This window comes from Xenopus laevis, chromosome 5L (genome assembly GCF_017654675.1).
Source record: "Xenopus laevis strain J_2021 chromosome 5L, Xenopus_laevis_v10.1, whole genome shotgun sequence".
Lineage (NCBI taxonomy): Eukaryota > Metazoa > Chordata > Amphibia > Anura > Pipidae > Xenopus > Xenopus laevis.
The window spans coordinates 150,055,697-150,080,001 of record NC_054379.1 but is presented as its reverse complement, the minus strand read 5'-3'; the positions used below and the strand labels follow the sequence as shown (position 1 = coordinate 150,080,001).

General features: G+C 39.7%; 1 protein-coding gene across 4 annotated transcripts in view; it reads right to left on the bottom strand.

Annotated features, from left to right (window-relative positions):
- The window catches only part of greb1.L (growth regulating estrogen receptor binding 1 L homeolog), a 95,260-nt gene that overhangs the window by 3,588 nt on the left and 67,367 nt on the right, over nt 1-24,305 (bottom strand). For all 4 annotated transcript variants that reach the window (XM_041563546.1, XM_041563545.1, XM_041563547.1 and 1 more), the window contains 15 exons: nt 19,688-19,880; nt 16,344-16,480; nt 13,751-14,090; nt 11,506-11,621; nt 9,825-10,024; nt 9,394-9,480; nt 8,622-9,130; nt 8,237-8,339; nt 6,744-6,902; nt 5,986-6,128; nt 4,793-4,954; nt 4,283-4,487; nt 4,023-4,197; nt 574-792; nt 252-387 (listed from right to left, as the gene is read on the bottom strand). In XM_041563546.1, the coding sequence (XP_041419480.1) occupies nt 252-387; nt 574-792; nt 4,023-4,197; nt 4,283-4,487; nt 4,793-4,954; nt 5,986-6,128; nt 6,744-6,902; nt 8,237-8,339; nt 8,622-9,130; nt 9,394-9,480; nt 9,825-10,024; nt 11,506-11,621; nt 13,751-14,090; nt 16,344-16,480; nt 19,688-19,880 (2,884 nt within the window). The remainder of the gene's footprint in view (nt 1-251; nt 388-573; nt 793-4,022; nt 4,198-4,282; nt 4,488-4,792; nt 4,955-5,985; nt 6,129-6,743; nt 6,903-8,236; nt 8,340-8,621; nt 9,131-9,393; nt 9,481-9,824; nt 10,025-11,505; nt 11,622-13,750; nt 14,091-16,343; nt 16,481-19,687; nt 19,881-24,305) is intronic.

Here is a 24,305-nt window from a genome sequence, read left to right as displayed (position 1 = left end):
AATTTATAGTAAAAAAAAAACCTAACATTTTTCTAGTTTTTTGCATTCTGACTTTAATAAATAAGCCCTAGAGTGACCCAGCACATAAATACTTTCTTATAAAATGGAGTGCCCTCTAGCACCGCACACACATGGGCACAACACGTGTCTACCTTACCCAACACACAATATACAGACCGTCAATGACGGAGCTTAAAAATAGAGAGTTGTGATTGATAGTAATTCCTGCAAGAACAATCCTTCTGGCTCACCTTTGATTTGATATGTAGGGATCTATGGCCACCAACTGCAATCTGCTTTTTCATAACACTGAAGTGGTTGAACCGACATATTAACAGTCCAGCGCTATTCACTCGAAGATTGAAATCAACATCATCGCAGGTGAATCTAACACAGGAGAAACACACATTTAAGAACCATTCAGATACAGGCATAACAATAAACCAAGAGTGTTCTGTATCTATATTGTTACAAAGAGTAGAATACAGGACTAAGTATCCCATCAAAGCACCACTGTAGTCCATCGTGGATCTCGAAAAGGTCCATAACAAGCAATGGAGTGACCTCACAAACCTGTTTTGGTTGTACTGTACATCCTGTGTCAGGTCCACATTGAGCAGGACAAAATCATGGACATGGCAGCGAGAGAACGGCTCCTTCATATCCATGTCTTTGTTCTTACTTGTCCATTTCCGCATTCCAAGAATAGCATACTGGGAAATATTCTGGGAGGCCTCCATGTGCTGAAGGATGTACTTCAAAGATATGTTTCTTTCAGAACATGAATAATCCCTGTAAGTTATATTTTAAAAATGGAGTTAAATGGGAGGAGAAAGAAAACCTAATATAAGAATGAAGGTTGACTTTACACTGTGTGGGTGCCATTTTATTTTTTTCAGCTTCAACCAACCCACTACAACAGCCTACAGCTATGATATGTTTGTCAGCACTAAAACACTCTATCTACTATACCTGCTATCCCACAGCCACACTCCTTTCCCAGAGACTATTATCCCACTGTTACTATAGGCACCATCTCTCCCTACTATACCTGCTATCCCACAGTCACACTCCCTTCCCAGAGACTATTATACCACTGTTACTATAGGCACCATCTCTCCCTACTATACCTGCTATCCCACAGTCACACTCCCTTCCCAGAGACTATTATCCCACTGTTACTATAGGCACTATCTCTCCCTACTATACCTGCTATCCCACAGTCACACTCCCTTCCCAGAGACTATTATCCCACTGTTACTATAGGCACCATCTCTCCCTACTATACCTGCTATCCCACAGTCACACTCCCTTCCCAGAGACTATTATCCCACTGTTACTATAGGCACCATCTCTCCCTACTATACCTGCTATCCCACAGTTACACTCCTTTCCCAGAGACTATTATCCCACTGTTACTATAGGCACCATCTCTCCCTACTATACCTGATATCCCACAGTCACACTCCTTTCCCAGAGACTATTATCCCACTGTTACTATAGGCACCATCTCTCCCTACTATACCTGATATCCCACAGTCACACTCCCTTCCCAGAGACTATTATCCACTGTTACTATAGACACATCTCTCCCTACTATACCTGCTATCCCACAGTTACACTCCCTTCCCTGAGACTATTATCCACTGTTACTATAGGCACCATCTCTCCCTACTATACCTGCTATCTCACAGTCACACTCCCTTCCCAGAGACTATTATCCACTGTTACTATAGGCACCATTTCTCCCTACTATACCTGCTATCCCACAGTCACACTCCCTTCCCAGAGACTATTATCCACTGTTACTATAGGCACCATCTCTCCCTACTATACCTGCTATCCCACAGTCACACTCCCTTCCCAGAGACTATTATCCCACTGTTACTATAGGCACCATCTCTCCCTACTATACCTGCTATCCCACAGTCACACTCCCTTCCCAGAGACTATTATACCACTGTTACTATAGGCACCATCTCTCCCTACTATACCTGCTATCCCACAGTCACACTCCCTTCCCAGAGACTATTATCCCACTGTTACTATAGGCACTATCTCTCCCTACTATACCTGCTATCCCACAGTCACACTCCCTTCCCAGAGACTATTATCCCACTGTTACTATAGGCACCATCTCTCCCTACTATACCTGCTATCCCACAGTCACACTCCCTTCCCAGAGACTATTATCCCACTGTTACTATAGGCACCATCTCTCCCTACTATACCTGCTATCCCACAGTTACACTCCTTTCCCAGAGACTATTATCCCACTGTTACTATAGGCACCATCTCTCCCTACTATACCTGATATCCCACAGTCACACTCCTTTCCCAGAGACTATTATCCCACTGTTACTATAGGCACCATCTCTCCCTACTATACCTGATATCCCACAGTCACACTCCCTTCCCAGAGACTATTATCCACTGTTACTATAGACACATCTCTCCCTACTATACCTGCTATCCCACAGTTACACTCCCTTCCCTGAGACTATTATCCACTGTTACTATAGGCACCATCTCTCCCTACTATACCTGCTATCTCACAGTCACACTCCCTTCCCAGAGACTATTATCCACTGTTACTATAGGCACCATTTCTCCCTACTATACCTGCTATCCCACAGTCACACTCCCTTCCCAGAGACTATTATCCACTGTTACTATAGGCACCATCTCTCCCTACTATACCTGCTATCCCACAGTCACACTCCCTTCCCAGAGACTATTATCCCACTGTTACTATAGACACCATCACTCCCTACTATACCTGCTATCCCACAGTCACACTCCCTTCCCAGAGACTATTATCCCACTGTTACTATAGGCACCATCTCTCCCTACTATACCTGCTATCCCACAGTCACACTCCCTTCCCAGAGACTATTATCCACTGTTACTATAGGCACCATCTCTCCCTACTATACCTGCTATCCCACAGTCACACTCCCTTCCCAGAGACTATTATCCACTGTTACTATAGGCACCATCTCTCCCTACTATACCTGCTATCCCACAGTCACACTCCCTTCCCAGAGACTATTATCCCACTGTTACTATAGACACCATCACTCCCTACTATACCTGCTATCCCACAGTCACACTCCCTTCCCAGAGACTATTATCCCACTGTTACTATAGGCACCATCTCTCCCTACTATACCTGCTATCCCACAGTCACACTCCTTCCCAGAGACTATTATCCACTGTTACTATAGGCACCATCTCTCCCTACTATACCTGCTATCCCACAGTCACACTCCCTTCCCAGAGACTATTATCCACTGTTACTATAGGCACCATCTCTCCCTACTATACCTGCTATCCCACAGTCACACTCCCTTCCCAGAGACTATTATCCCACTGTTACTATAGACACCATCACTCCCTACTATACCTGCTATCCCACAGTCACACTCCCTTCCCAGAGACTATTATCCCACTGTTACTATAGGCACCATCTCTCCCTACTATACCTGCTATCCCACAGTCACACTCCCTTCCCAGAGACTATTATCCACTGTTACTATAGGCACCATCTCTCCCTACTATACCTGCTATCCCACAGTCACACTCCCTTCCCAGAGACTATTATCCACTGTTACTATAGGCACCATCTCTCCCTACTATACCTGCTATCCCACAGTCACACTCCCTTCCCAGAGACTATTATCCTCACTGTTAATATAGGTAATGTTGCATTCCAGTTGACCTGGAAAATGTGTTGAAGTATGCAGAGAGATTCCTTCTCTGTGTTCCATTAACTGGGAGGCATACATTTATGTTGCTGCACCATTACAGCACTTGTTCCTTATTCTGCTTGCAGCAGACATGCTAAGGCTTTTGCATTATATTACTGAGCACTGTGCTTTATTCCTTGGGCCAGATTATCAGTATTACAGCTCCAGTTCTAAGTACCCTATAGCCCATAGTATGGACCCCTAAATGTCTTGTCCACAAAACTGAGAAATATAAATCACTGCACATGAGCACATATGTTTATTATACATCACCTCGTCTGATCCCCTGTTACACTGACATCCACAGTGTTCCACATGACACACGAGTCATCAGCAATGACAACAAAAGGCCAGACATCTTGTGGCCTGATTCCCAGCTCCCCTTGTCTGTTACGCTCCAGCTCCAGGTTATGATAAGAAAGCTCTTTGATTAGGAAATGAGCTGCCCCTGGGGGAACATAGCAGTGTAAGTTATATGTACTGGCACCTGATTGTTGATTATTGTTGAATTAGAACTTGATCGTCACTCTTACCTACACCAGCGCTGTTGAAGATACTTGGAAGGACCAACATGATGTGGTTTGGCCAATATTTTTTATAGATGGCCATCTCGTATTCCTTGACAACCAAAATGTGTAAGTGGCTGTTGCCATCCATAGCATGATAGAGATTAAAGAGCCCGTGCTCATGGCGGCCTGTGGTTGGAGTGAAGATAGGACTCTTCACACAATCTGGATTCTGTGGGCAAGCAAAATGGGCACAAAGAATGAAAGATTTTTCCTTCTACAGCAAATAAAAGAAATGTAGTACCACTCCCATGCTTAGCACTGGCCCCTTTATATTCCTTTCCCTCTTTTATCCCCCAATGAGTAGAGGATGATAAGTGCAAAGAAATTCCATAATATTGAGACAAGGCCATATCAATAGGATACCAGGCCGCAAAACATCACCCTTACCTATACAACTCACTAGGTTGACCCAAGAGTCAGGCTTTTGACTACAGCTCTCTTATAAATCCAATCACCCTCATCATCTCCATTTACCTTATCTGTAATCAGTGGCAACCTCATGCTTTCCAGCTGGCCCCCTGGCTGGCTAAAGACAAAGTGATGTTCTTTGGACTTGGGGATGATGAAGTGCAGTTGAATTTCTTCTCCCAGCAGAGAATAGGAGAATGCAAAAGCATGAAGGGAGGACTCATACATCTAAAGGCAAAAGATGAGAAGTTTAGAAAGGAAAACATGAACTGGGAAGGGGGTGAGTAATTAAAATAAACATACCACATGTTGACAGTATCTTTTTGTTTTGTTTTTTTATATTGTTCCCCTTTGCTTCTATGCAGTCCTATCTTTTACTAAGCACCAGCCATTGTCTCAAGCAGACCCCACAGCCTTCCTTATCACTTCCTCTTGTTCTATAAGGGGCAGGGCACACAGGCAGATTTGGGGACAAATCTCCTCTTCTGCCTACCCTGCCTTCCCACCATCTTTAATGTAAATCGCCGGTGGGATGGCACTTGGCATGATTCGTTTTCCGAAGTTGCCTCCCCGAATCTGCCTGTGTGCCCTGATCCTAACACCCTATATGAAAATAAGAGGGGTGTGACCTAGTAAGCCAGGGGTCTAAAGGTGGCCATACACGGGCCGATAAAAGCTGCCGACAGACCGATCGGTCTGTCGGCAGCTTATTGGCCCGTGTATGGGGGCCCCTGACGGGCTTCCCCGATCGAGATCTGGCCAAAAGTCGGCCAGATCTCGATCGGATGGGATTAAAAATCCTGTCGGATCGCGGCCGCATCTGTTCGTTGATGCGGTCCCGCGATCCGACCGCCCGGTTTCGTTTGCTAGAATCCGATCGTTGGGCCCTAGGGCCCACGATCGGATCAGCCCAATATTGCCCACCTCAAGGTGGAGAGCGGATCTCTCCATGTATGGGCACCTTAACTTGCCAACACCTCTCACATATGGGCAGAGACAGAAAATACGTTTTGGGGAGATTAGTCGCCCGGTAACAAATCGCCTCTTCTTCGGCCGACTAATCTCCCCGAACTGGCGCCCTGCTGGCTACAATCTAAATCGCCAGCAGGATGGCACTCGGAGAGCTTTGTTTTCCAAAGTTGCCCAAAGTTTCCAACCCATCTTTATTCTACCTAAAGAAAAAATCACCCTCCACCTATGCACTTTTGTTTCACAGAAGTGAGTTGCTACTTCTCTGCATCCATCTGGCCCCTGCTCACCTGGAACCTTGGGTTGTATCCCATGTATTGGTGGCACTGCTCACAATGGTGGTACGTGTTGTAGGAGGCATACTTTGATAACCGCATTCTGGTTGTGGGGCGCCTCATAAAAACATCTTCATTTTTCTTTCTGACGGGTTTATCTGAAGGTATATCAGGTTATTGCAGTTAGCAAAAAACTAAAGGGGAAATCCCCAACATCTCATGCAGTTGTCTTGTTTTCAAATGGCCGACTTCTGTGAATATTCCTGGTTAGACTTTCTGCATTCCAGTGTGTGCAAAAACATACCACAATTTACATATTGTCAGCACAAAATGAATTTTGTCAATCTAAAATAAATGTTAACACAATGATGTGCTGCTATTTATTGTCAACACAAAAGGTATATTTGCATTCACATGTTGTTAATATTAAGCAGACAAGTCATTTTCTAATTGATGTCACTCTGGATTGATTGGCCAGAGAAATGTCAGATTCTTCTCTGCTCACTAACTTAATTTTCTGAGCAAAACATTTCAATACTTTTCTCAATAACTGATTTTTCTACTGACTGTTTCTAGTCAGCCAAAATTAACAGCAGCCTGCACTGTTGTTTCAAACTCATTATATCAGCAATGCAGAAAATGTTGATTTCTTTAAAAATAAAAAATAAAAATGATGAATGTAAATTACAAAAGTGCTCAGAAGAGCACTCAAAATTTAAAATGAATTAGTTTCTATGGTTTTCATTTCCTTTAATAGATCGTCATTAGTTTACCTTCATTGTGGAAATCCTGAAACGCTGAGCAAATGGCACTGGCATCTTCATACTTGGGGTCATGTAGAGTATAATCAAAATCCATTTTCTTAACTGTCTCCACGTTAGGCCACGTATCCAAAATCTGATGGAAATGTTGGTCGGTTTTGTCTCTGGGGCCTGCCATGGATGCATAGAAACACACATTCACTTATACCTCATTCCTTTTTTATTTTATTGTTCTTTGAAACATATAACAAAACAGTGTGAGAGACAGACTAGGAGGCCTCAAGGTCCCTGTAGAAGAGTGAAGTAAGGAATTGTAAGAAAGGTGAAGAAAACCTCATATTTAGAACCTTAGTTAGCTTCATGGATTAGAACATAGATAATATAGAACATGGATGCCAGATACCATCAAGTTTTGAGGAGCAAGTAGGCCAGGTTTTGGACAGACTTCTTAATGAATGTATACGTTTATGGATTTCCATATCTAAAGGGCAACTGAGGCGTTTCCTTTCCGTATGATACATCAGCTGTTTGAATGAATATGGTGACAGACTCAAAAGTCAAGGTAGATTGTGCTAACGTTTACTGCCATTTAAGATACTACCAGACATCACTATATAAATATTTACAATATGGTGTGGTGTAAGGAATGTTCTTTTAGTAAATTTAATATGCAAATAACCATAAGAAAGCCTTTATAAGGCATATTTCATTTCATCATTTTAGGAAACAGAGACAGTGAATTCTGGCATAGTTTAGCTCCTTCCAAGACAGACGGTTCTTCCCATAATCTATAATTAAGAACTATCACACCTTAAGCTCCCCATACACGGGCCAATGTAAGCTGCTGGCAGCCTAAAACAGCATCTTATCAGGCCGTGTATGGGGCCCTCCGATGGGCTTCCCCCAATTGATATATGGCCAAAAATCAGGCAGATGTCAATTGGCCTGGTTTAAAAATTCAGTCTGATTGAGGACTGCATCGGTTCGCTGATGCGGTACTCAATCCTACCACCTGTATGCTCGTTGTTGTGATCCGAAAGTTGGGCCCTAGGGTCCATAATATAGTGAATAAAGTACCCCCTCTTGTAAAATATAAGGATATTATAAGTTACCGAGGAGTTTCATGACCATATAAAAACACGAGGCCGAAGGCCGAGTGTTTTTATACAGGTCATGGAACTCCGAGGTAACTTCTAATATCCTCATATTTTACAACTGGGGGTACTTTATTTATTATAATACACAAGTTTTAGTGAGTCATGTGACAGAAATGACAGGAATGACATCACTACTCACCGTTTATAACTGATGACATCAGAACTCACCGTTTATAAGGATATAATTTACAGGATATTCATGGCTTTTGTGTATTATATATATATATATATTTTGGGTAGAGATCTGCTCATTTTGGTGGATCTCTGCATATATGGCCAGCTTTAGCCAATAATTTGACATTAAGATAACCAAGACCAGTTTACCCTTTTTAGCAACAACCAACTTACTCATATTGATTTCCTCTTCATCATATACATCCACTTCAGTCAGTCTAATCAGCATTCTGGACAAAACGCTGAGGAACTGCAAATAAGCTCCAGTTTTGCCTATCTATAACCAAAAAAAAAGGAATATATGGTGAATGCAATACACTTTAGCTACTCTCTGAAGGCTCTCTGTACTACGAGGGTATGTAGTAACACTCACAAACTGACCCCTGCCAGCAACCCACAGCAGTTAATTCATAAAGGATTAGTATAGTCTAAAAACAAAGATCTGATTGGTTACTGCTGCTCTGTAAAAATATAACCCCATATTAAAAGCACATAATAGATGGTCTTCCAGATATGCTACCTTTGTATTCAATGAAAGTGGGCAGTTATAATAAAATACCTGAGGTGGTCCACTGAGTAGCAGCCTTCTGGGGTGGAAGGTATCCATTCTGCCTTCGTTTATATTGCAGTAGTCCATGTGACTCTGTTTGGGCACCGTCCATTGTCGGTAATACAAAGACTGCTCTGTACTAGTCATCATCTTACTCAGAAGGGGGCGGAAAGAGCTGGCCCATGAGACTTCACAATGTGGCAGGAAAGATGAAGATTTAGAAAGCCCACTGCTGTCAGTAGAAGTAATAATATCATACACCAGTTTGGGGAGGAAAACTATCGGCGGCTGTTTATATGCCTTGGACATAGAACATTGTGATGTCTGCAGGTCGATCCCATTGGGGAAACAGGAGGATGGTGCAGATGTTGAGCTTGGAGTGTTCTTTGCAGTTGGATCAGAACTGTTAGAGTCTGGTTGTTCACAAGCGATGGGATTCCCGGTGCCTTTATCCGTTGTTTGTTTCATCTTCTCCACATTAGCAGCACTCGCCTGCAATGGTGGTCTTAATGCATCTTCTGAAATTGTCCAAAAATAGTGACCAAAATTATACACAGATTTCTATGCAAATTGTACACAAAGTACAGCACCAAACAAATGTGAATAGAGACCTTCTTCAGGACCACATAACCACCACAATGGATGTCCAGCTGGAGAGACCTACAAGCCAGATGTAGCCTTCAAATTGATTTATTTATGGCCTTCAGACTGCGCAAGGGCTCTACTGCCTGCTTGTCTGCATGCTATGGCTATAAAGAAGAATGCAGACACTGACGTTTACCTGAAGCTTTGGAACATGCAGATGAAGTGGAGTCGTGCGAGTGAGAGCTTTGTATTTTACAGGTGGTCCTTGTTCCAGAGTTAGAACCTAGATAATAAGAGATTTAAAAAATGATCATCCAGCCCCTGCTCTATACCTTTCCCAAAATGGTTTATTCATTATAAGTGAAAAAAGCTCCATGTGTTGTGCAAACGGCATGCGGATCACTGCAGTATAAATATATAATGTTGCGAAAATGATATCAGATATATAAAGGTATCGGATCTTTTATCCAGAAAGCTCTAGAATTCAGAAATGCCATATCTTGTACTTCGTGTCAAATATGCAATGGAGCTCTCGATTATAGATATCTGGGAAAGCCCAGGTCCCATGCATAGTACATTTCATGCCCATACCACAACCTATTACTGTATTAATGGCTTTACTCATACCATCTGTCACTATTTCTTCATCTTCATTGTCTGTGCTGCTGAGCTTCTCTGGGTCACTCTCAAAGATGTCCCTGCCCAACCTTTTGTCAGCATATGTGGCCGTGCTAACGAAAGATGAGGCTAATCCCAGCTCTTGCTCCATCTTGGTTCTTTCCCACGTGCAGAAGTGTACTAACCGGAGATCACAGTATCTTAATGACCTAGAAATCCAAACAAGATTTGTAGAAAACAGTTAGAAAAGACCAATTTCATTCCACAAAGGAGCATGGAATTATTGTTTATTCTCCATCGGACTTCTCTGTAGAAGTAACATGTAAAACTTAGTCAGAGCTCACCAGATTAGCAGAACTCTCCACGTTTAATTAAAATTGATGCAGATCAAAACCAAGCAGGCTAGCTGGTAATTTGGCCTAGGGTTACCACCTTCTCCGGTTTATAGAATTGAGCACTGACATCAATGGGGATGGGCATGGTCTAAGGGTGGAGTACTGTTGCTAGGGAGTGGGTGGGTAGTGCACTGGGGACTGGGTGGATCTGGGCATCCCAACATAAGAGTTTTGCCGTGCTTTCAGAGTTTTGAAACCTGGACAGGCTCTATAGAACAGCCCAAGGAAAGATGTGCTCAGAATCAATAGGTGGTAACCCTAATTCAGCCTCACGGGGGTAAAAGAGAATTCCTTCATCGAATACACTTAGGAAAGTTTTGAGAAAGATTTCTAATTTTTTTCCTAACTAGAAGAACATCAGAGCAGCCTTTTTCTTTCTCCTAACAATTTCCTTGACTACTTGGTGGTCAGACTAGTTGGAAAATGACCAGCAGGTGGCACTGTTGTAACAAAATTCATTTATCTTAACACTACATGTATCCTTTAAAGGGATACTGTCATGGGGAAAAAAAACATTTCAAAATGAATCAGTTAATATTGCTGCTCCAGCAGAATTCTGCACTGAAATCCATTTCTCAAAAGAGCAAACAGATTTTTTTACATTCAATTTTGAAATCTGACATGGGGCTAGACATTTTGTCAATTTCCCAGCTGCCCCATGTCATGAATTAAAAAGAATAAATAATGAATCCACATTGCAAAAGTGCTTAGAATAGCACCCGTGTCAATTTAACATAACTTATTTTAAAGGTTTACTTATCCTTTAAAGTAACAAAACAACATTTCTTGCCATTGTTAATGGCAAAACAACATTTTTCATAGGAAGGTCTATCAATGGTGAAAATGATGAAGGAAAATGGTATCATCATACCTCCCAATGGTGTCATTATTCATGAGTCTGAATCCACCTAGACCCAGAATAGGACAAGACAAGCACTGATGGGAAATGGGTGAAGATTAGGTCAGACTGGGGGTGGGTGAGAGTGTGATCATGATAGACTGAAGTGGTGCCTAATTTCCTAATTTGGGAATTTGTTGGGAGGTATGTATCCTTGAAAAAAATGTAAGCAAAGAAAAACTGTGCAAATGTAAGATTATTAGAGCTCCTGGTCTCGAGAGTTGGATGGAAAGTATAAATCATTAATACTGTCTTTTTCTGTGCATTTATTTGTTGTTGCTGTATCTATGGAAGTAATGGGGAGAGGGCACAGACCTTATTTAGAAAAAAAGAAGAAAAACAACTGCAATTGGTTTCTCTGTCCATAACTAGGCATTATACTCTTCCATAAAGTTACCTTGGCAAAGATTCTCCTAGGGGATCAATTCCAGTAGAAATCAGGATACAGGGCAGACCTTCCAGTTCCAGATACGTGTGCGGTTGCCAGTTTGCATCTTCGTTCTTCTGCCAGGCCTGTGAGTATAAAGTAGAAACAGATGTTGTAAGGTTTCAGTAGTTTTGGAGCCCTGAGATATACAGTGAGCACTAGAGCTGTTCCTGCAAAAGCCAAACATGAAAAATGTCTTCTTCAGTTAATTCCGATTGGTTGAAACCCTCATCATCATTCCAAACCCAATGGCAGCTACAATTCCAATGAATATGGGAATTAGATCACAATCGAAGGTCTAGAACATAATACAAGGACTATGGGAGGTATTAAGAAAAGCTAAGGACTTTTTTCAGTCAGTCATACAATGTAGTGAATCAAAACAACAGGAAAATAATTATATATTCACCAGGTACCCGTATGATTTACATTGGTTGATGCATACTCCGTAGAAGTCACTGTCACGTATTTATGACCCCTGAGGGTGCTGTTGGGTTGCAGCCTGTAAAGATCGCATAGAACAGTTCTCTGCATTTACTAAGCTATACCTACATACTCTACAGCAGGGATCCCCAACCTTTTGAACCCATGAGCAACATTCAGAAGTAAAAGGAGTTGGGGAGCAACACTAGCAGGAAAAGTTTTCCCGGGGTGCCAAATAAGAGCTGTAATTGACCATTTATTAGCCCCTATGTGGATTGTCAACCTACATTGAGGCTCTGTTTGGCAGTACATCTGGTTTTTATACAACCAAAACTTGTCTCCAAAGCCTGGAATTCAAAATTAAGCATCTGCTTTGAGGCCACTGGGAGCAACATCCAAGGGGTTGGAGAGTAACATGTTACTCACGAGCTGCTGGTTGGGGATCACTGCTCTACAGACTCTACAGGGAAGGTTAATGGAAAATTAAACCCTACTTTTATATGGGTTATATTTTCCCTTTATTATTCACTGTAGGGCTAGACCTCAATTTAAAGGATAATTAAACCTTAAAAATAAGTGAATATAAAATTGATGAGGGTGCTATTCTAAGAACTTTTGCATTGTACATTCATTATTTATTTATTTATTCCAAGATTTTAAGGGATACATGTGCTGTTAATATGAATTAATTTTGTTCCAACGGCTCCACCTGTTGGTCATTTTCCCACCAGTCTGACCACCAAGTAGTCAAGGAAGTAGAAAGAAAAAGGCTGCTCTGCATTTCTTCTGCTTTGGAAAGATTTGAGAAAGGTTTTCTATTTTTTTTCCTTATCAGAAGAACATCAGAACAGCCTCTTTCTTTCTCCTGACAACTTCCTTGACTACTTGGTGGTCAGATTGGTCAGAAAATGACCAGCAGGTGGTGCTGTTCTAACAAAATTCTTTCATGTTAAAGGAACAGTTACATCAGTCAAGTGTTTTAAAGTAATACAAATATAATGCAGTGTTGCCCTGCACTGGTAAAACTGCTGTGTTTGCTTCAGAAACACTACTATAGTTCATATAAACAAGCTGCTGTGTAGCAATGGGGGCAGCCATTCAAACAGAAAATGCTCAGGTTACACAGCAGATAAGCTCTGTAGAACATAATGGTGTTATCTGTTATCCACTATTTTACCTGTGCCATATAGCCTTTTTCAGTTTCCGCCATTCCTACACAGCAGCTTGTTTATATGAACTATAGTAGTGTTTCTGAAGCAAACATATCAGTTTTACCAGAGCAGGGCAAAAAGTACATGATATTTTCATTACTTTAAAACACTTTCCTTTTTTGGTGTTACTGTTCCTTTAACAGTACATGTATCCCTTAATAAATGGGAATTAAAAAAATATAAATAATGAATGTATATGGCAAAAATTCTTAGAATAGCACCCTCATCAATTTTACATTCACTTATTATAAAGGTTTACTTATCCTTTAAGAAGACATTAATCTGGCTGAAAAGTGAAATATATCATTATACAGGGTTGGACCGGCCCGGCGGGACACCGGGAAAAAACCCAGGCCAGACCCCCTCTTCCGATCTCCTGGCTCTAAAAGAAGCAATTTGCGAGGCCGCATCATTCGCACATGCACGCGGCTCCTTTTGCGCATGCGTAATGTCACAGTTGGGGGTCCTGAGGGGGCCCTGGACCCCCAGTCTGACCCTTTCATTATATACATATATTTTATAAGGAAGGAGGAAAAAAACGAACATGTCACTAGCTGGAAATACATGAGACAGAGTCTTACCTTCAGCTGGTCCACAAAGTGCTTGCTAACACTTATGGTTGAGTTAGACGTTGCCATTAGAATTTCAAATCGATGCTGCAGCCCAAGGCGCTCTCTAACATGACACAGGCGTTCGTAGGCAAGTGTGGCCAGCGGGATACACGGGATCCTTAAGAGGACCATGAGGCCATGAGCACTGGAGCACTGCTGAGGAGAGCTCAGGAGGTTCTGAACAATCTCCAGTGTTTCCACCGACGTGTAATTCTTCATTTGTGATAATCCACAGACGGACATCATAGCAGCAGAGTAATGCTGGATTAGAAGAAACGTCCTGATAACGGCACTGTGGAGCTTGGGAAATCTGGCATGAAAAAATCCATATTATATGTTTATATATATATGAGCTACAGTAAATACATCCAGATATAAAAGCTGTTCATATTGCTGTTCAAACCCCAGTCCAAATAAATTGAAATGCCTAATTATCGGCTGCCTTCAGCCATATTGAAGACCATTTGATCAGTTGGCACTGTTGTTCCCAGAATGCACTGACTCCACATCAATTAAAGGGATATCTTCTTGCTGGGTAAACAAATGCTGCTTGGGTTTAATTAGAAGCTGCTCCATCAATTAGCATAGAGCTGCATTTGCAGTTATTATAATAGCACCCCTGCATGGCATAGACCAGTGACGGAAAAAGTGTCTTTTTACAAGGCGCTGCCTCCCAGTGGTGGGATGTTGCAGTACAGTTGCTGAATATATTCATTCGCTCCAGCAGTTTGATTCAATATGGGAACAGCTAGTTGGATTATTTAAATTGAATCCTTCAGGGCTATTATCACCCTTCTGTGGAGAGTGGAGGAATTTATTTTTGAAAAAAAATGCACAAGGGTAAAGGCCTTTTTCCACCCAAGGCACCCCCTGGCTGAATGCTGGCTGTCAGTGGATGGCGGCAATTCTAGTCCAATTAAAGGCATTGTTCATCTTCCAACACTTTTTTCAGTTCAGTTGGTTTCAGAATCTGCACCTGAATTACTGAGCTGTCAGAATCAAACACCAGAGACACGAACATTCAACTTTAAAGGGGAACTAGCACGAAAATGAAAATTTTTATATAAGCTTCATCATACTGAAATAACTAACTCTCTAAATACAATCAATTAAATATTCTGCATAGTTTCTGAAATTATCAAGTTTATGCTCATTATCCCTCTCTCAGCATCTGTTTCTCTTCATTCTGTCTTCATGCAGCAGTTGGGTGTCAGATAATCATTGACAGTTAGATCCAATATATCTTATAGGGGGGGCTCCTTTCCTAGAGATATATTAGAACTCACTCAAATAACTGATTCCAGTACAAACAAAATCTAACAAAATAAATGCCTTTTGCACAAATTCTGCATGTAGAGAGACATGATGTCTGGTGATTTTAATAGAGTGAGCTCTAATACATCTTCTAGGCAAAAGGAGCCCCCTATAAGATATATTGGATCTAACTGTCAATGAATATCTGACACCCAACTGCTGCATGAAGACAGAATGAAGAGAAACATATGCTGAGAGAGGGATAGTGGACATAAACTTGATTATTTCAGAAACGATTCAGGATATTTAATTAATTGTATTACAAAGTTTCTTATTTCAGTGTGATGAAACTTGTGTTAAATTTAAATTTTCTCAATAATTCCCCTTTAAACTTAGATTTTGGAAAAACGGTAAAAAATTAAAAATGGAAAGTAATTGAAAAAAGTCTTTATTTCTGGTGTACAATCTGAAAACAGCTAAACTGGAAAAAGTGTTTGCATGATGAACAACCCCCTTAAATTGGAGTACTATAGGCCTGGCATATACATGTCTGTTTCTTAGAAAGCGTAGCAAATATGCAGAAAATACCTTCAAGGAAAGACACTTGACTAACAAAGTTTTCAAAAAAGATCCTGTATCTAATCTATGTTGGCTATATAAATCACAGTGGGACTAATTAATTCACCATCTGCACATGCCGGCTCCCTTTAGAGGCATTACTAAAAGCAATGTCAAATGACAAGAGTCTTAAAGGCTGAGATGCCTAATTAGACACTATATAAGTGAATTTTAGAGGGCTATATTGCCAGCTAGATGAGTACATATTAGCAGGCTAAATTACCAGCTATGCTAGCACAAATTAGTGGGCTAATTAAATTTATAATCATCACTAATCCAGGCAGTAAGCAGAGGCTCCTACCACAGTCCTGCGAATAGCACTCAAACAGATATCACTGCAGTGATGCAGAGTCATTAGCAACTGAGTCCCAATATCACTTGAAATCCCCACCAGTGTCGGACTGGCCCACTGGGATACCAGGAAAACTCCCGGTGGGCCCCGGTGTCAGTGGGCCCTCTTGCTTCTAACCATTTAGCATATTTCATGGTCATTCACTATTTCTTTATGGGGAAAAAATGCTTAACAATGGATGAATATAGTAAGTAGACATAAAAGACTAGGAGAATAAAGAGGTTGAGTAGAGGAGGAATAATAGTTTGGAAAGTGGGTCCACAGTCTAAGGATTTCTGGTGGGCCCCTGGCATCGCAATCCAACACTGATCCCCACCTACTGTAAATATGACACCGTACCTCTTTCCTAGTGCCACCACGATGGCTTCAAACGAGCTGTCATGGCGGAGGAGAGGAAGGCTGTGACCGGAAACAGTCGATTCAATAAACTCGGACAGGCCAAAGTATTTCCTGCTCTCGTGATACAACTCCATCCCCTACGACAAGAATTTAAGGTCAAGTACAAAAAATTAGATACTGTGGTCCTTTGATATACTACATCAGTATAATTTAACACTCATTTTATTATTGCTCAGGGTCTGGCTGTCCTACCAGTGCACCAGAGGATTTCCAGGTAGGCCAGGCCCGAGCCACGCAGATTTCCATATTTCTACCATCGGACTATAGAAGAACCTATACCATTTAGCACTCTCTATATCTAATAGTTGTTAGAGTTGGTCCATGGTGTCTAGTTCTCTGGTGAGCCCTAGGAGACCCAATTCTTGCTATAGAAAAGCCTCAAGCAAAGAAGAGGGAGAGTAATAACTGTATATAATACACAAAAGCCATGAATATCCTGTAAATTATATCCTTATAAACGGTGAGTTCTGATGTCATCAGTTATAAACGGTGAGTTCTGATGTCATTTCTGTCACATGACTCATTGAAATTTGTATTATAATAAATAAAGTACCCCCAGTTGTAAAATATGAGGATATTAGAAGTTACCTCGGAGTTCCATGACCTGTATAAAAACACTCGGCCTTCGGCCTCGTGTTTTTATATGGTCATGAAACTCCTCGGTAACTTATAATATCCCTATATTTTACAAAAGGGGGTACTTTATTCACTATATAATACACAAAAGCCATGAATATCTTGTAAATTATATCCTTATAAACGGTGAGTTCTGATGTCATTGGTTATAAACAGTGAGTTCTGATGTCATTTCTGTCACATGACCCACTGAAATTTGTGTATTATAATAAATAAAGTACCCCCAGTTGTAAAATATGAGGATATTAGAAGTTACCTCGGAGTTTCATGATCTGTATAAAAACACTCAGCTTTAGTGACGCCATTGGTTATAATCGGAGCTTAGTGATGTCATTTCTGTCACATGACTCACTGAAACTTGTGTATTATAATAAATAACGTACTCCCTGTTGCAAAATATGAGGATATTAGAAGTCGCCTCGGAGTTCCATGACCTGTATAAAAACACTCGGCCTGAGGCCTCGTGGTTTTATATGGTCATGGAATTCCTCTGTAGCTTATAATACACAAAAGCCATGAACATCTTGTAAATTATATCCTTATAAACGGTGACTAGTGATGTCATCAGTTATAAACGGTGAGTAGTGATGTCATTTCTGTCATGACTCACTAAAGCTTGTAAATTATAATAACGTACCCCTTGTTGGAAAATATGAGGATATTAGAAGTAATCTTGGAGTTCCATGACCTGTATAAAAGCACGAGGCCGAAGGGTACTTTATTCATTATATATTTTATATGTGAAGACAAGGGATACATGATACTATATTAAGATAGATAAAGAATGTTCTTTTGGATCAGGGTACCCAGTAGTCCAGCTGCAATAAATTCACTTTATTCCAACAAGTTGTGTTGAGCCCCAAATTTGTTTTTCATCCTAGGAGTCTGTTCCTGTACCACGTTCAAGGTACATAATGAGAAATAGATGGAATCAGACCAGGAGAAGCGCAGTACTTTGCTACAAGTTATCCTTTTATTAGACACTACATGTTTCGAGCAGAGTTGCCCTTTATCAAGTGTACAACACCTAATGCCTCTCCAAGTGCAGTGTCAGACTGGGTCTCACCAGAGAACCTAATCTTGAAAACTAGAGAAAAATAAAGAATGTAAATTGCAGGAGTGCTCAAAAGAGAGCCCAGAGCAATTGTTACATTAATGTGTTTTTTGGGTTTACATTTCCCCTTCCTCTTGTCAGGGTTTCTGGCACATACTTACACAAAGACACACATAAAATATGTTACTGTTATCTCCGGAACTACTGCCAATGCCTATATTCTACACATATACGGTAGATATATACAGTAGGTATTAAAGGGATGGTTCACCTTTAAGTTATCTTTTTTTTTGTTATGGATTGGCTAATTCTAAGCAACTTTTTATTTGGACTTCATTATTCATTTTGTATAGTTTTTTATTTATTTGCCCTTTTCTTCTGACTCGTTCCAGCTTTCAAATTGGAGTCACTGACCAAATCTAAAATAAATTGCTCTGTAAGGCTACACATATGGGGGCAGATTTATCAAGGGTCGAAGTGAATTCGAGGGAATTTTCGAAGTAAAAAAATTCGAAATTCAAAGTAATTTTTTGGATACTTCGACCATCGAATAGGATATTACGACTTTGAATTTACTTCGACTTCGATTCAAAGTAAAAATCGTTCGACTATTCGAACATTCAACAATCGAAGTACTGTCTCTTTAAAAAAAACTTCAACTTTAATACTTCACCAACTTAAACCTGCCGAATTGCTGTTTAGCCTATGGGGGACCTCCTGTGTGTTTTGCTAAGTTTTTTTAAGTCGAAGGATTTTTTGGGAAAATCATACGGTCGTACGATAAAATCGTTCGAACCGTTTGATTCGAAGTATGATCGGAGTTCGATCAGAATATGATCATACGATGTATAAAATCCTCCGACTTCGACTTCGATTCTATTCGATGGTCGAATTTTGAAGTTTTTTTCTACCTCGAAATTCGACCCTTGATAAATCTGACCCTCAAGGGCCCATTTACTTAGTTCAAGTGAAGGAATTGAATAAAAAAAAAATCGAATTTCGAATGTTTTTTTTGGCTACTTCGACCATCGAATGGGCTACTTCAAACTTCGACTTTGAATCGAACGATTCAAATTAAAAATCGTTCGACTATTCGATAGTCGAAGTACTGTCTCTTTAAAAAAAAAACTTCAACCCCCTAGTTCGCCACCTAAAACCCACCGAAGTCAATGTTAGCTTATGGGGAAGGTCCCCATAGGCTTTCTAAGCTTTTTTGAGTCGGAGAAAAATCGTTCGATCGATGCATTAAAATCGATCGAACGAATTGCAGTAAATCCTTCGACTTCGATATTCGAAGGATTTCAATTCGGCAGTCGAATATCGAGGGTTAATTAACCCTTGATATGCGACCTTAAGTAAATTTGCCCCTCATTGTTATTACTACTTTTTATTACTCATCTCTCTATTTAGGCCTCTCCTATTCATTTATCAGTCTCTTAAACAAATCAGCAACCAGACTGCTGAAATTGCAAACTGGAGTGCTGCTGAATAAAAAGCTAAATAACTCAAAAAAACTACAAATAATTGCAAATTGTCTCAGAATATCACTCTCTACATCATACTAAAAGTTCATTTAAACATAATCAATACATACATGACTGTGTAAAGAGGGCCAGTGGATCTCGTTGTATGGGCTGATCCGTGTGTTCTGTGTTTGCAGAGCATAGGGAAAGGAAGTCACGTGAAGGACCAATATATTGGGCGCGTCTCTCACTTCTCTGCAGTTCAACAGTCGATCCACAAGCCCCATATTGGACTCACTCTGAGCGTAAGGGCTATAAAGGGAACTGGTGGGGAAAACAAAGAAGAAAGGAAAGGTTTTACTCGGGGGAGCAAACACAAAGGATGAGCAGGGATAGGAAAATCTGAAAGTGCAAATTACTTTAATGTGGGAAAGGATGGAAGTTACATGGGACGTCACTTATGTATCATGTATGTGATTCTGGCCTTAGTCACTGTGTTAGGAGCTGATATAGACAAGTGGTTGTCAGATAACCAAGTAACTTTTCTTGCTTTCATGAACAGCATACACTGTGTAAGTATATATATATATATATACGAAATCCAAAGGTGCACTCCGTTAACTGCGTCGAAACCTGGGTGCCAGCCAAAGTAAATGGATATTTGCAGAAGAAAGCGACACTCACAGGAAGTTTTTTGATGCAAAATATTCGTGTATTTATTCCACTCAACGTTTCGATCCCACACAGGGATCTTCGTCAGATGCTGTTTGTTTGTAATCTCCTGACGAAGATCCCTGTGTGGGATCGAAACGTTGAGTGGAATAAATACACGAATATTTTGCATCAAAAAACTTCCTGTGAGTGTCGCTTTCTTCTGCATATATATATATATATATATATATATATATATATACAGGTATAGGATCCCTTATCCGGAAACCCGATATTTAGAAAGCTCCGAAGTACGGATTGGCTGTCTCCCATAGACTCAATTTTATCCAAATGATCCAAATTTTTAAAAATGATTTCCTTTTTCTCTGTAATAATAAAACAGTAGCTTGTACTTGATCCCAACTAAAATATAATTAATCCTTATTGGAAGCAAAACCAGCCTATTGGGTTTATTTAATGTTTAAAGGAATTTCTAGTAGACTTAAGGCATGAAGACCAAAATTACGGAAAGATCCGTTATCCGGAAAACCCCAGATCCCAAGCATTCTGGATAACAGGTCCCATACCTGTATATATATATATATATATATATATATATATATATATATATATATATATATATATATATTTATATATATAAATACATATATATATATATATATATATACCAAAAATACTGTACAAAAACCGCACTCACAGGACTTTATACAGGTGCAAAAAAGATCTGTTTATTTTTTACGACGTTTCGGCTTCTATTACTGAAGTCTTTCTCAAGTGGTTGAGAAAGGCCCCTGTAAACTCTGTAGTCATATTGCCATGACATTTGACTCAGGTTCTAGCAATTTATTATATAATAATATAAGAATGTTGCCCAGTATTCTAAGCACTTAGGGTATAATTAGCGAAATGACAAAGGCAACAAGTCTGCTGTGTATTTGTGTTTATAAAATTGGATATATTTACCATATATTAATAAAAAGAGCTTAAAAATGAAATAGAAACAGTTAATTTTTATTTATATGATAAAACTAGAGAGAGGGGAAGGAAGAAATGTTCTGTGCACACAACACGCTCTTCTTCCATTTCTGTTTTACTGGAAATTAATTGGAGGACAGAACCCAGGGCAGCGCATTTACACATCTACATTTGCCATTTCTTTACATGAAACCTAACACATTTATCATTAGTGTGCCATTTGTGCATTGTGCGTATGTCCTCTGAGAATAAGGGGAAAGGTTAAATGTAGAATATTAATTGTGCGGCAAGCGTAGCATTTAAACACCGCATATCTGAGAGGTGCACGAGTTCATCCCACCGTATAACGTCTGCTGTCACTTGTCATTTGCCCATAATAAATCACTGTCATGGGTATAGCTTATTTCAAAGGGAAATCGACTCTTCTTCCATTAAACTGACATCAGCAATGAAAATATGACATATTGTCAGCAGAGAATATTCCATCTCTGAAGTATACGTTTATATGTGTGTGGGATTTTGTGTGAATTTAGCTGATGAAATCTATGGTAGGCCAGCACTGTTGCAGTAAAGTCTAAAAAAAAGGTCTCTACTGAGACATGCACTATATTAGCTTCCATTCATATTTGGAAAAGCAAATATGCACAAAATTTATGTATGGTGCAAAGAATAAGATACTTTAATGGGCCTATGGTACACCATGTACAGTATATATGTATAATACACAAAAGCCATGAAAATCTTGTAAATCATATCCTTATAAACGGTGAGTAGTGATGTCATCGGTTATAAACGGTGAGTAGTGATGCGATTTTTGTCACATGACCCACTAAAACTTGTGTATTATAATAAATAAAGTACCCCATGTTGTAAAATATGAGGATATTAGAAGTAACCTCAGAATTCCATGAATTCCTTCAGTCCACTTGTTTTTATATGGTCATGAAACGCCTCGGTAACTTATAATATCCTTATATTGTACAAAAGGGGGTACTTTATTCACTTTATATGTGCAGGACCACAGCTAGGGGTAGGCAGCAGCAACAGCACCTGGCTGGGGTGCAATTGTGGAGGGGGTGCAATTCCGAGAGAGTGACATCGGAGTTCCCTGACCTGTATAGATATATATATATATATATTTAAATTTATATAAAATATTTGTTTTTATTTCTATTGCATTAAAACATTTCGGTCCCAACAGGGAGTGCTGGTTCTTCTGAAAATTTAAATACATATATTTTAACCGTGCACCCCACCTGTATAAGCTACAATAGTGTGCCTTGGAGTGCGGATACTCATTGGATCGTGATATATATTTATACACACACAAGGAGTCCCCGGGTTACATACAACTCACACTTACAAATGATGGTTATTACAGTAATGTACTGTGGTTTGTTTAGCATTTATTAGCATTAAGCTTTAATAATCAACCTGACCCAATCCCCTCTGGTGTGTTGTCTACTGCAGAGCACAGAAAGGTAAAGGTAAATACTATGTAAAGACAAACATCTGTCTCAGTTGCATTTAATAAGTAAATGTATATGTTTCAACTTACATACAAATTCAACTTAAGAACAAACCTACAGACCCTATCTTGTACGTAACCTTGGGGCTGCCTATATATATATATATATATATATATATATATATATATATATATATATATATATATATATATATATATATATAGTTATTGGACTCCTTGGTGACTTGAAATATCCTTCTATTTGAGTATATTTTGCCTCATATAGACCTGCGCACTCTGACCATCACAACTATGATGATTTTCATACCTCAGTAAGTTCTGTACTTGTTAGGATTTGTTAGCAGTTGCTTCCTATTGAGCTGATCTATTATGGGAAGAAACAGCACTAAGTGTAAATTGAAAAGCTGCTTCCCTCATCCAGCCGAAAAAGCACATCATGTCATGTATCTGCCAGTAAGCAGGGATGTCCATATAAAAAGCTGTCAAAGAAATTAGTAATTGTCTGCTTCTCAGAGTTAGGGTTATATTTATGGAAAGGACTAGCCAGAAGCTGAAAAAAGTCTGAAAAAGAAGTGGAAATTCCAACTTTCGGTAGCTGGGGATTGGCGGCTCTTTGTCTTTTGTCTTTTTAATAACCCTTAAAGAACATAGGTCCACCGTATGGGATGTACCACCATCAACCTGGCAAAGTACATCAATAATGGTAACATGGTGTATTTAAATCAATTACAAATCAGTGTGGTGTGGGGGATTTCTCTACAAACTCTTAAACTAGAAAGGACCTAGATTCCATTTTTGCCACCCCTGATCTTTACATAAAGGCACTAAAACTATTCTCCCAAGTATGGGATACAAACATATGGGCCTGTGACTAGTGCATTGACTGTTGATGAGCAGTGACCAGTGAGCTTAGCACTTGATCTGAATTTAGGGAGCCGTACGTGACAACCAGGTAAAATGACCTGAGATGCGCCTACACACCAATATTACAACTATAAAAAATACACTTTTAGGATTAGGATTACTTTTTATATTGTAGAGTGAATTATTTGCAGTGTAAACAGTTTAATTTAGAAATAAAACACACCATAAAAATTATGACAGAATCCCTTAAGAGTTAAAGAGATGGTTCACCTTTAAAGTAACTTTTAGTATGTTATAGAACGGCCAATTCTAAGCAACTTTTCAATTGGTTTTCATTATTTTTTTTTTTATAGTTTTATAGTTATTTGTCTTTTTCTTCTGATACTTTGCAGCTTTCAAATGGGCGTCACTGTAAGGCTACAAATGTATTGATATTGCTACTTTTTATTGCTGATCCTTCTATTCAGACCTCTCCTATTCATATTCCAGTATCTTAGGGTCATTTGGGCCCTAGTTACCAGATTGCTTAAAATGCAAATTGAAGAGCTGCTGAATAAAAAGCCAAATAACTCAAAAACCTTCAATAATAAAAAAATGAAAACAACCTGCAAATTGTCTCAGAATATCACTCTCTACAATACATCATACTAAAAGTTATCGCAAAGGTGAACAAGCCCTTTTAAGTACAAGACTTCTTTGCACCGCTTTCAACAACATACAGTAGGTGCTACTGGCATAGGGTGCAGAGT